This window comes from Bactrocera latifrons, unplaced genomic scaffold, assembly GCF_001853355.1.
Source record: "Bactrocera latifrons isolate USDA-ARS-PBARC rearing strain unplaced genomic scaffold, ASM185335v1 scaffold_47, whole genome shotgun sequence".
In the NCBI taxonomy this organism is placed as follows: domain Eukaryota; kingdom Metazoa; phylum Arthropoda; class Insecta; order Diptera; family Tephritidae; genus Bactrocera; species Bactrocera latifrons.
In genome coordinates, this window is record NW_017537123.1 from 848,011 (window position 1) to 862,129 (window position 14,119).

The 14,119-nt window shown below is 40.4% G+C and overlaps 1 protein-coding gene across 3 annotated transcripts in view; it reads right to left on the reverse strand.

Annotated features, from left to right (window-relative positions):
* Positions 1-14,119, reverse strand: part of LOC108973251 — a 199,276-nt gene that overhangs the window by 20,159 nt on the left and 164,998 nt on the right. For 2 of the 3 annotated variants that reach the window (XM_018940360.1, XM_018940359.1), the window contains exon 17: positions 13,275-13,469. The exons of the other annotated variant lie outside the window; for it this stretch is intronic. In XM_018940360.1, coding sequence (XP_018795905.1) covers positions 13,275-13,469 — 195 coding nt within the window. The remainder of the gene's footprint in view (positions 1-13,274; positions 13,470-14,119) is intronic. 3 annotated transcript variants of the gene reach the window in all.

Below are 14,119 nucleotides of genomic sequence, written 5' to 3' on the forward strand. Positions count from 1 at the left end.
TCCGGTTTTAGTGCACTTCTGTGCCAAACTGTTGTAAATATGTATGTAGATATAACGGGCTGTGTGTGTGCTTTTCAAAGAGGGCCCCTTTGTAATCCGTGTTAATTAATAATAATACCATTATGAGTGGACACTGGCACCAACTAGTCCGCAATGAACTAGTCTTGTACTAGTTACTCTGGATTACAAAACAAGTAGTTACCGCTTTAAAAAAGTTAGCTAAATTGTAAAAAAAAAAATAAACAAAAATATTTAGCTGCTTAATGGCGAATTCAATAACTGAATTCCATTTGACAACAAATCTCTCCTGGAGATGCCTTTATAAAGGTTAAAGTAGACTAGTCGGTGTTAATGTGTGGGTTGTCCATATGGTGTCGAGCAATGCGGGACAAAACATGCGTCAAGAAAGCAAGTTCGGTGACTAGATTAACTGCAGTCAGGGTTATCAGGGGATTCCGTACCGTGTTGAATGAAACGTCTGGGGTCTTAGCGGTCATCATGCCATCTGAAATGGAACTCAAAAGAATTTGTGACAAATGAGAGACGACAGAAAAGCGAAGTGTAGAAAGTCTGCAGCTGCTCTCCAAGCACTGAGAAGGACCGAAAGGTAACGATATAGCGAAAACAGAAGAATTAAAGAGAGTAAAGCTTAGCGGCGCACCCGTAGAATCTGCGAACTGCAGTCGGAGCTAGGGTTTAGTACGCAGGCGTACTGAGCGTAAGTCCATCACACTATGACGATCGTTACTGGACGAGATCCCGAAGGGGCGTGCTATTAATCGTTTTTTCCATGTAGGGCTGATGGTATTTACGCCCCCTGTCTACCCACAGACGCATTCCATTCGAAAAGGCCGCGAATTCTATTGCGTCCGGTATTTTGCTGCCACTAATTGCAGTTGTTGTACGCGGTAGGTTGGTCTCACGATTGTATGCTTGCGTGTGAGTGAGAGTGTAACAAGCCCGCGTTCGGTGTAAAAGGCTCCGCCGGTGTTCCCCGTTGCGACCAAGTCATACACGGCACTCTTACGCTCTTCCAACCACTTAAAGCGAATAACGGTGAATTCTAAAAATGCTGCGCCGTAGAATAGTATGTCGAAGTGTGCGTGTGTGGCCTTTTCATAATTCTTAATTGCGCGAGTTTCTCTGCGCTTAGTGCGTTTATTTACTTGCCCATTTCTATGTGCATATATGTGTGTGTGTGTGTGTGGATATATGTGCTTGCGCATATTTTCATATAATTAAATTAGATATGTTTCAGGGTGTACTTGATAGAATAATCGCTCTAATTTTTTTAAATGTTGTGCAAATAATTTTATAATTTTTTGAGCTGCTTCTGGCTTCAGCCATTTGTGGTTGTTTGTGTGGTGCAGACTGATGCGTGTGTGCTTCTGGCATTAATTAAAATTGTCTGCCCTGCATTCACTCGAAATGCATTCACTAAAAATGCCTGGTGTGTATGTGTGTGTACAACCTCACATATTATCATAAGGTGTCTGCGTTTCGTACTCAGAGGTGGTCCACACCTGGTCCGCAGTTCTGAGGCGTCAATCGCTACATTTTCTAATAATTTAAAGGCTTTTCACTGGGTAAATTAGATAATGTTTCCTTTGCGATAAAATATCGTTGTAATTTGTGGCTTTTTAATAAATGTTTTACTTCGAAATGTAGACCAAAAGTGATCGGAACATGATCGCGGATCGTGACCAAGAATCGTGAGAGATTATAAACAGGAATTTATACCTATTTTAAAATTGAAATACTTTACCAAGTTTTCTGAGTAAAATATTTTTCAAACCGAAAGAAACCAATCCAAGACACGAATGAGTTGTCTCTCAATTATTGGCCCTTTAAAAACTTTTACTTCGAGCGCATCTATTTATTTTTTTCTAAACATAATTAGACAACATAAAAGGTGCAATAAATTTAGTGACGTCATTACTTTCTACAAAATATAAATTGAAAAAACATAATAATACCAATCATAGAAAATAATATCTTCATACAGGGAATATGTGTATACATATGTACAGTGTAAAATTAATTTGCATAAAAACATCGAGAAGTGTTCCCACAATTTGGGAACCGCTTTCTTGTTCCTCGCCATTCACACTTAGATATACTACACGCAACAACATAATAGTAAATTAGTGAATAAGAAGCAGTTAAACCATGTATACTGGCCTCCGTGCAGTGCAGTGCTGCCATACTGTGACTACGGAACCAAGATCCATACATTCCTCAAAAGATCCAGAATCATTCCACATTAAATCGCAAAGAATAATAGACAGAGGAAGTAAACAGCTATTAGACAACATAAAGAGAAAATAAAAGGCAGTGGATAAACAAAAAAAAAAAAAAAACAAGAGTCGGACAGCTAACGAGCGAGCTGCCAAAGAGGCACACAAGTGCTTAAGTACAAAAGTAGGCAAGTATATGAGCACAACAACTGAGATGCAGAACACACGGAGTGATGCAAGTGAGACGGCTTAGACAGTTTCTTAAGTGATTGCAGCAGTTGGTGCGTAGTTGTTGTAATTACTTTCTGGCAATGATATCGAACGATGTTGCGAAGAGCGCGAACGCAGACGTCCGAACCCTGACAGCGGACGAAAGCCGGCGAACAGCCGACGCCGCGTGCCCGAATCTGCCGTGATTGGTTGCTGTGCCGTTGGTGGTTGCGACGTTGCCGCTGCTGTTGCTGGCAGTGCGGCGGCTGCGGCAACGCCCGGCTGTGGCAGTGCCTGCTGTTGTAGTAGTTGTTGCTGTAATAGCTGTTGCTGTTGCTGCTGCTGCTGTTGGTACGCCAGCACGTTGTTCTTGAGCGTCGCCGACGGTGGCTGTGTGGCGGTGTAGTAGTTGATGCCGAGGCCACCGCTGATGTACGCCGACGTCGGCAGACTCGCCATTGAGGGGGGCGGTGGCATTTGTATGGCGGCGGCGTTGCCCAGGGACAAGCGGTAGTCTAATGTGTTATTTTTTATAGCAGAGTTTTTCGGGCGATTGGTGAAACAGTCAGAGTAAGCAGGTCGGATTGGGGTTTTGTTGGTGATCGTGGCGGTTTGATTCGTTTGGCAAGTTTGGCAAAAGAAAGAGAAAATATGGGGAAAAGGAAAAGTGCGACAGAAATCGGTGACATTGGTTAGTAAATTATGCGAAAACTCTTAAATTTTCTTAGTTTTGTCAAAGATAAGTGCAAAAGTTGGAAAGGTGAGCTTATTGATGGCGTTCAAATATTGCTTGCCTAGGGAATTATGATTCTTTACGGATAAAATCATTACACTTTTCATTTCATTATTATTTTTATACAAATATATTAGCAAAATTCCGTAGTTGGTCATTTTTGTGATTTCAGAAAATCATACCATTTTTCGTTTCTGAATTTTCAAAGTCCAAATAAAAAATAAAAATTGTGGTGTCAAATACAAATCCAAATCGGTGCTTTCTACTCTGATTCACCTGTTCAATTAATGGCACCAAAAACCAGTGTTCAGTGGCAAAGAATTCATTGCATATTGAATGAATCAGAAGTAATCTTTCAGAGCAATCAAACAAAAACAAACCAAAATTGTGGAAAAAACTTAGTCGAACTCACAAAAAGCAATTGCAGTGAACTGAAGTTATGAAATTGATAAATTATTTTTTAACTTTTCAACTAATAAACTAAGCCATGCAGCTAAAATAGAAAGATTCCTAATTGTGCTAAAAATTGGCCAGTCGAAAAAGTTTTTTCGTATTTTGGAAAACAAAAAAAATTATTATAATATAATTATAAAAAACGAGTTGAAATTTGATTGGAAATACGAAAAGATTTTTTCGACTACGCAATATGTTAATGCTAAGCACTAGATTTTGCCACAAATGTCTAAGACAACTATGAAATAGTAATAAACAAGAAGTGGAAGAACTGCTGGAGTCGTACAAAAATCAAAATAAAATTGGCCTCGAAAAATGCTTGAAACTGAACTGTAACTTGAATTTCTTCTAAAGAAGGGGCAGTGTGAGTGAATGTACACTTGCGAGCTGGTACTTCCAGCTCATTTCGCGCAATAGCACTCAGAGACTACATAGATTCCCAATGGCGCTGTAAACACAATTGACTTTTCCGCAGTTTCATTTATGGTTGGAGCGAAGCGAAATCACTTTTCCATTTCACGATATTCATTGCCAATTTTTATGCTCGCATATCCTTTTCGCCGAATTGAATTTGCGATATTAAAAATTTTATTGTCCCCTCATTTGAGGGTGGGCTAAGCCACTACTGAGCGCTTCGAAAACCAGCTAAGTTGTTATGTGTGTGTGTGTGTGCGAGAGGGTGAGGGTGGGCGTGCATAAGGAGAACATAAATTTTTCTACTAAAATTGACAGAACTGAATACAGCTATGTGTCAAGGCGGGACTCGCCCACAAAAGAGCTTCATCTTGACGCGAGAATGGCCACCCTAATGCCCGTCTTCAAACGTCCTTATAGGTATGTATTTTTCTTTGTGTCGTTAAGTACACTATCCCATAAAAATAAAACACACGTAGCGCTTCGTGTGTGTGCGCGAACGTGTGTTGTCGTATATCATAAGGAGCGGAAATGAATTTTGTACAGAAGTGGCACTAAAGTGGTGCGCAAGTGCGGCGCAAGCACGTCATAAACTCGAGAGTGGCATTATGAAGTGCACAAACGCACTAACAATCGCACGGACAGAGTGCCTAAAATTCCCCGCGTTGCCACAAAGAAAATGATACTAATGCCAAGAGTAGCGTGAGGATGGTTGGAGGAGAAGGAAGAGACCAAATATGCCGACGCTGACGGCGCACAGCCAAGAAACATCAAGTATATTGACAACAACAACAATGGCGACGACAAATTTAGCAGCAACGTTAGCAGCAATAATATGTCCAGCCACAAAGTAGCGAGTGCCACCTCCTCAGGTGCAGCGAGGTAATGGATGAGCCTTGGTTTGGGGAAAGGGCGACGGGACGACGGGTTGAAGTGGTTGTGGTGCTGCCTGCCAAGCACCAACGACGCACTTGACTGGAAAATTACGGGCGCGACGCCATTGACGCTAGCCAGTGTTATGGCTTTTGTTATTAGACAAGTTGTTGTTATTGTTATTGCTGTGGCCAATGCCATTGTTACGAACATTGTCGGAGCTATGAAGCTGCGGTGGCCAGACAACTGAAATTTGGCTGGTGTCCTATTTTCGTTGTCGGACACGGTGCTGGAAACGGTCAGAGACGGCAACAACTTTCGTCCGCTTGTCGCTATTCGCCAGTGTTCAGTAACCCGCGAACTCCGCAACAACTGTGACTTAATGGCAGCGAAGTACGCATAAAGAGACATTACAACGAGCACCGTTGCATGCCACATACGGGGCGCACGATGCATGGTGCGGTGAAGAAGAAGTCAAAACATTTCATCAACCACCAATATCGGTAGGCATCAGCTTCATGTGGAAGCCTGCTTCGACCGGTATGCAACATAGCGGAAAGACAGCACAAGTTCGCTGCAAGTTAAGCAATACCATTTCGGACACAATATTCCCATTACGTGGATCCCCCTTTCATGAAAGGACAAAGGTATTCAGTCTGAGCTCGCGGAGCTGAGCCAAATCGGCCTGAGTCTATTTACCGATCCTCCCTCGGTTCAAGAAGCAATGTTCCATAACACACTGTTCAGCACAAATTAAAGAAGGTCGCGATGCATACTACATTAAATTTATTTACCGTTCTTTTAAACTAAAAAATGTCCGAATCAGTTAAAGTATATTTGACGGCATCCCATTCAGAGGAAACTTTTGACAAAGCTAATTTTTTCACATTTATCCATTCTTCACCACACGTGCTCAGATGCCTATTAATATTCGCCAGCCGCCCTTATATCGCATTTGCTCTTGGATTTAAGTCGAGCAGCTGCCTTTGATTACGGCGCGAAGGCATTTGTTACTCGTTCCCCATAGCGATTTTCGCTTTCACACGGCCTCCCATAGTCAAGGCTGTTGGCAGTGCGCAGTGTTGCAATTACTTTTACTGCCACAAAGCATTTTTATCAGCAGAATTTTATTACTGTAGTTCGCGACGCCCACTGTTTATGTGGCAAGTTACAACTATCGTTCTCACCTTAACAATGGCGGCCTTATCAAAAGTTTTACAGTTGCGGCCGAGAAGTTTCCTCGTTACACGCTGCGGCGCTATGCCCTGTCATGCTCTGCTCTCGGCAGTAAAGCGCAAGCTTACAATTGTTGCATGGCCGTTGTTGCAGCCTCGTAATGTGCGACATATCAGCGACTCGCATCGCTTTTGCCGCTCATTTACTAACTATTTGGCAGCCAGGTGCAAGTTTAATAACGCCTGTGACAACTATGGCAGCGCGCCGATAACGCGGGCCGCCGGCGAACAGGAATGCAATTTCCTATTTATGGGCCATAATTTATTTCCAGCCACAGGAGGGAGTGCACAGGGAATGCTACTCCGTGCTTGAGTTGTACTAATTAGATGTAGTTGTTGTTGTTGTAAAGGTTATACGGCAAATTTCAGCCGAGACCCGGAATGCTTAAAATTATTGTTCCTTTATTTAATCAAATCTAAATTTATAATTCATAAAATTATTTTACTAGCTTCGGCTGAAAAGCAAATGCACTCGTGGAAGAGAAATGCAGTCAAATTTCTGCTGTGCACTCCATGTTGGTCACGAGCCATGAATTGGAGCATAAATATGTGAACGCAAGGATTGATGGCCAAAATAGTATCGCAGTCGCAGATGGCCTTTCTAAGAAACGGCTCAGAAAATACAATCTCCTCCTGTGGCAAGCAATCGATGTTCAATCCCTGCACCGTCCCTCGACTTGAATTAATCGTTACATTTCTTTACGGCATGTCCGTCAGTGGGGTGTTCGGGTAAGCGCCCGAGCAGCGGTACCATACATCCACGTCGTCTTTCATGCGGTCTGCCCGCGAACGTAGGCGTTACGTGGCATGAAATATTTATGCGTGTATGCTGCGCTGCAGTTCAAACTACGTTCCTCAATTGAATAGAATAGTAATAAAAATGCACGCGAGACTTGGCGGAGCTGTCAACGCAATATTTTTTCGCTTTAAACGCTTGCAGTTAGGCGGTGTTTTATGGACCGCCTTCCACATACGTGCCCCGCCATGCAAATAAGGTGCCTAGCACTCTGCAGAATCGCTTGGAGGAGCTTTATGGCCTCCTGCACAGGGGCGCACATGCATCCTCATATCCGCATGCGAAGCGTATTGTGCCCGCCTTTGCTTGAGTGTGTGTGTGTTTGCAGGTAAGCAATTTGCGCAAATAAATACTGGCGGCAACACTTGGACTTATTTCGCTTCGGTCCCCACAAAAAGCGCATATGTAACATCAATGTGTGCAACTTTGTGGTTGCCAATATTTCACCAGCAGCCGCAAGCGCCGGCCACGTGCGTCTTCAAAGTCGTTTAATTTGCAAGAGCTTTCACAGCCTTTCGCCATTCAACGCAACCGCTAAACCAAGAAGCCATAAAACCCTCCGGAAAGCAGACGCACGCAGTGTAGTACAGTTTAATACAGGCGCTTATTGGCGATATGCCCCTTTAGTCCATGGCGGACGAATGGCGGAGTCTCCTAGTTGCTTGCGCATAAGCCCCTTAGCGAATTGCATTGAAACGGTGAACCGTAAATTCAATGCTTCCTTCGTTCTACTCCATTTTTGTGATTATGCTATTGCCGCGCGCCACAATTCTTCTCTTCTTCTTGTTCTTGCTGCAACGAAATTGGCGAAGCCAATTAAAGGATTTATTTTCTGCTTTCAACACATATGAGTTAAACGCTCTAATTACTTTGTTTTCGGTAGTTAAACAGCAAGGCTGCTTTCTGTTTTGTTTAATTTTACCACGTTAGTGCGCCTGAAAGCATGCAATGCTCATTTTGCAGTAGTGGTAGTCGTATTTGTGGACTGTGTTCGAACGCATTAACGCACACATCATAAAAAAATGATTACTACGATTTCTTAGAACAGTTCTATTTACAAAAATGTCGAAACAACTGCAGTTGCTGCCACCAAAGCAAAATTAAGCGCTAATTACAACAGATTAGGGTGGACCTTCAATGTGTTACTTCGTATGGAAGTCGTGGCCTCGTTACACCCTGAACAGGGTATATTAACTTTGCCACGAAGCATATAGCTGTCATACAAACTGAATGATAGGAATCAAATGCTTGCATAGGAAACTTCCTCATGTGACGAATATCTTTACGAAATTTGGTATGATTTATTGTTCATAGATTTAATATAACCTTTGAAAAAGTTTTCAGATCGAATTACTTTAGTATATAGCTTCCATACAAACTGAACACATATGTAGTTACTAAAAGAGATGCACCTGTGAAGGGTATATTAAGTTAACGTGTTTTCTTGTTTTTGCTGAAGGACTCGTGCAATTCAGCTTTAGGCATTTTCATTGTGCAAATTCTAAAAATTCAACCCCGATTATAAAACCAATGCTAAAATTTAAATAAAATCATTGAAATAAAGTGGAAGGCCTCTAGGAAAAACTGGCTCGAATTCATTCTGAGGTTTTCTAACAGCTGCTCTACGGAAGCATTTACCAAAAAATCCACGATCTACTGGCTATAGCATTCAAATATTATATAATTATGAATTATTAAGTTAATACATGTATGTATGTATGCTAAGCGATCACTTCCAATAAGCGCTATATTCTACTTGATTATTCTTATAAATAATATTATTTCATACATTATATTATAAAGCAGAGTCGCATTCACACATTTTGTCTATATTTCTATGTATGCATGTAACAAAGTCAACACAGATAAATATAAATCCTTTGAATATTTATAATTTTTGCCAACAAAGCGCAAAGTCATTCGCAAGAAAGTGTATTAATAGAGAATATAGCTTTCGCACCAAAGCGCAGCTACTATGATATATATATGCAGTACTAAGCATCAAGCAATAAAAGCGGTTCGTGTATTGGCTACTTTAGCTGATTAATATTGTATTATGAGAATGGAAGCATGAGGCAAGTGGAAAAATAAACCTGAATCAAATCAAAATGGAAACCAAACAGAGATCAGAAATTATATGAAAACCGAAGCCTTTGTGAGTATGTGTAAAGGTGTGGAACTCGGATAGTTTTTGCTGGTGATATTTGGGTTTAAGAATTGATTAGTGGCTGAATTGGGTTTTAGTATTATGTTGGTGTAGTTTTTGAGAAGTGAAGAAGTGAGCTGTAAATGGTGGCGAGCGGCATGTTGACTGACAGGAGTTATGACGAGTGGCATTGTGTGCAAGCAGGTTTTGGGTAGTTTGTAGACTGGAAAGCCAAAAGAGCTTTACAGCTTCCGTAGGCTGTGTCCACGGGTTCTACGTACACATTTCAAAAATATAGGTTTTACTTTGTGGTTGCAAAAAGCTTACAAAGTAAGTCAATTTCGATTTCAAGGGGAAAATAAATTGTTCGAAAATCACTACAAATAGAATGGAAAACAAACCGCTAAAAACGTAACGAGCATCATCAAAATAAGAGCTACAATAAGAAAATGAAATAACACTGCATAAAAAAGTATTTGCAGGGCTGTGGAAAGGGGCAATGTAAACAAATTTAATGAGGAAACTGATAACTTTATACAAATACAAACAAGCAAACTAGGAGACAGAGAAGAGAGAGAGAAAAAGAAATGAGACAAGCGGAAGACACAGTTAAAAGAGAGTAAACTAATATTTTACAAGCCTCTAATTGGAGAGAAAGAGAAAGAAAACGGCACGATGGCATAAATGAACGAAAAATTATTCACACGGGACACAGGGTGGTGCATGGCGGAGCGAACTCGAGATTAAGGAGCATTCTGCAGATGCTTTGGAAGTAAGTAAGTATGAGGAAAGTATTTTTTTCGAAAACGTGTGATTTATCGCTGAACAAAAGTGATGTAATGTGTAAATCTGCATCGAACGTTTGGTGAAAGTGACACAAGATGTCTTCAAAGTAAAAAAACTGTGGTGAGAGGAGGTAAGTGAACTGAAATAGAGCAATCATGGAAGGAATTAAACATGGCGGACCTGAACTGCTCGAGACGTCTTGCTGCGGCACCGGCAATCCACCGCTGCGTTGCTGCGCCAGCTCCTGCTGCTGCAACTGCACACCCAGTATCGGCACTGGCACCGGCGGCGGCCGCACGCCCCGTCCTGCGCGCTGCGCCGCCGCCACGGCCGTGGCTGCTATCGCGGAGAGGCCGCCCGTACTGCTGCTGCTGCCCGGACCGCCGATGATGCCGGTACGTTCCGGATAGTCGGGCACATTGACAATCTGTATGTCGGGTCCATCCGGTTTGCTGCTACCTTGGACGGATTTGTCGGCGCTGGCGGCTACTACGCCGGTTCCCGTCGTGGACGCTGCAATATTCGCGGACTTAAGTTCGCCGGTTTGTTTGATTACGCGATAGATTTGATCAATATCTGTGAACTCTATTCGAGAAATGTTTGGAAATTTTGCAAAATGTTGGTTCGTAAAGTTTCGGCACGAAGTGGGGTGGGCGTGGCCATTTCGTAAGTTGGGTTTTAATTTTGTGGTTGCAGTCGTTCGCATTTTGGTCGTCAGCAATGAAGCGGGTATGGTGTCGGTTGCCAATTAGCGTTGGTCCAGTATATATTTGTAGGATTTTTGGTGAGTTTTTCAGTTCAGTGTCAGTTTTGCCCAAATAAAACGTCGTTTGTGATATAAAAATAAAAATTGTATGAGGGGTTTATGAAGAATTTGACTCACGATCGAATGAAAGTATAAACATTAATTTCGCTCCTTCTTAACAAATTTTTCAAACACATAAGGTTCCGAGTAATTGAATGCAAATTGAGGAATAGTTTTCTGCAAATTTGATTAGATATTCATACTTAGCTTAAAGATACCAAAGAGATAAGTTATATTATGAATGATTTCATTACCGCATATCGCCCTCTATGAATTCTAAAAAGACTCTAATAATATTTGATGATCGCTAAACCCCTTTAAGATTACAACAAGCAAATTATTTTCAAACAATAATTTTCATAAAAGTGGTTTAAAATTTGTGAAACCGATTGTTGTTTTATTTTTAAGAGTAAGGGCTATGAATAACGGGTGTTTTGTGGCCTGTCATACTATCGAGATAGCTTGACTCTTGTGAGTATTAATTTATTAGAAAAAGTAAGGAAATATTTATCCTTAATTACCATGACTGATATTTTTTATTTACACCCGCTAATGAAAATTGTGTTTTTTATGATTAGATTTAAATATTCGTAGGTTGGTTAATATCAACAGGGACATCGCGAAAATTATAACTGGGTTTATGGCATAGAAGTGAGCTTAAATCAGGAGGTAAGTTCGATGAGTTTCTTTATAGTTCTTATGATCAGAGTACTCTAATTCATCGCTCTCATCTTTTCTCTCTCGATTAGCTACTTGAAATTGTTTTACGTCATTATGATAAAAGAAATGCTAGCGAGTAAGAAACACTTCTAATGATCAACTACTCAAAACACTACAAAAATTGTGCCTGGAAGAGTGATCCTAAGATTGTGTTGGTGTACTGAACGAGCCGACGAACCAAAACACTTTCTTATTTCATTGATCGGATGCAAAAAAGCCTTCTCAAATACCACAGTCGGCGCCAAAGTAGAAGTGCTGTGATTGGTTTCGGTTTTCAGCTCGGCGAGTTTTCGTCTTTTTCGTTTCTGTTTGTGTTCCGTGTTTGTGTTTGCATGTGGTTGTTGTGTTTTGTATAATTAAACAACAACAAAATTAATGAAAATAACTTAATGCCTAATTTTTAAATACAAAAACAAAATTAAAATAATCTTAGCGCGACACCCAGCAGGAAAGACAGCCGGTATTACTTTCGTACGTCATTGTTGCAACTGCTCCGAATTAATGGTATTTTCCTTTTGTCGTGAAAAAGGCTGAAATGAATGAAATTTAATTGAAATATTTGCCGACGAATTCTGTCCAAAGTAAGCCAATTGAAAAAAGGCTACTAAGTGAAGCTTGATTTCCCATTAGGAAGTCGTGCCTTTTAAATGTGGCAGCAATACAAATAATAGCCTCTCCGCACAGGGGTCACAGAGGTCACAGGAGTTAATTGAGCAATTAATCAGCCTTTAAGCGCTTAAATCGCAAATTTAGATCGATTTCCTACTAAATATAAACCGTTTTTTGCTACATTAATTTTTAGTTGAATTCAAATCTAGTTGAAACTGAAATGCAAATCTGCGGGTTCTTGTCCAGGCTTATGCATTTGGTTGTATGCATTGATAAAATAGCAATCAGCTGATGAATATTAATCATTAGAAAAGGTACAAAATGAAGAACACAAGGAGTATAACAGCTGAGCGTTCATCGAGTACCCGGGTGTGCGAAAGGCAAAACTGGTTTCTCATTTATAATATATGTAAATATAGTAAATTAATTTGGCTGTTCATAAAGTTTTGTGGTCGACCTTAACACCTTTAGAGCAGTAAGTCGCTCAGCCAACTACCGATCGTTAGTGGCTGCTTTTCCACTGGGCGGCGCCGTGTGGTAACTACGAGTGTATAGATATAGATATACATATGTATGTCTGGCCCGAGTGCCATGATTATGAGATGATTGGTGGTATGAGCGCAATTTGAATAATATTCGGATGACGTACTGGCGATGATTAATTTCAATAAGACATGCTATGCCAATCTAAGCAACACAGTATACTAGACTTTATTCAATTTGTACCAGAACTATTGGATTACTTATCAATTTGGAAACTAAAACTAAAGCTCGAAAGCAATGGCCAAACATTTAAACATAAACTTGAAATTATATAATGTACATACGCTTATATATATATATAGATCTATATGCGCCAACTAAAGCAAGCACACGGTTGCATTTTTGCTCTTTGCTTTCGTAGCTACTTCGTGTTTCTGGCGTACGAGCACATTTGCACGATCACAACCGATGAATATTTATTTAAATATACGAGTAAATATATATGTATGTGTATATAGCGATAATGGGGTGTGACTTCGGTCATAATTTGGGTGTTTGTCATTCAGCGAGCCAATCGATTCTGTTTGTGAGTGTGTGTGTATGCAGCACCTAAGGATGTACGCAATCAAAACAAAGCTAATTACTCTGCAATAATAATTTCTACGATAAAGTATTCTTCTCGTTTTATGCTCGTTATGCTTTGCTATTGTGTAATCATCTAATTTTTTGTTTTTGTTTTTTGGTTTTTTTAATTGCTGATTTTCTTTCGTATACCTAATTGCGCGATGCGATCGATGAACGGCACTTTCTGGCGGAATTTTCGATTTCCGATTGTTTGATTTGCATTGGGCGACGCCGGCAACGCGTTCTCTTCGTCGGCCAGTGTTTGCTGTTGTTGCTGTGGTAGCTTTGATTGTAGCGCGAGTGGCGGTGGCGGCGTTGGCGCCCTTATGCCCTCCTCAGCCGGTCCTTGAATATTGCAATTGATGGAATTTTGTACTTAGTTTAGTATCACACGGATGATTCTGAGTATTTTTGCTTTTTGCAAGGGAAATGTCATCCGCCTGACATGGAGTGTATAAGAGGCAATTCGCTGGGACGATTACGAACGATTTAAGTGACCTGGTGTGGCTCCAGAGATATTTACCGCCGTTTAATCAACATTTACCCAAGAAAAGCAAACTTTTCAATATTTTAATACTTAAAATTGATTTAATTTGATCGTTGTTTAACAGTTATTCGAATAAAAAGTCGTAAACAAATGAAACCGTTAATAATTTTTATTTGAATGGATCTGAGTATTCATTCCTCCTCATCAAATTGCTTTAAAGAAACCGAATGACTCTTTTCCATACCTTTGGTGGCGTTCTTTCGGCCGATCGCTTAAATCATTCGTTTTTTTATTTTGCTTTCCAATACTAAGTTCATGAAAAACTAATAAAATTTTTTTTGTTTTCTAAGAAATTAGTTCGTGCATGAGATTTGTAATCAGTTCAATCGAAAATATAAATCAGAATAAGAAACGAGACAAAAATTCGAGTGTATGTTTGGCGTATAACTGTAAGATATATATTTTTGTGCAAGAATTTTCTTGGATCCTAAAGTCACTACTACAAGCG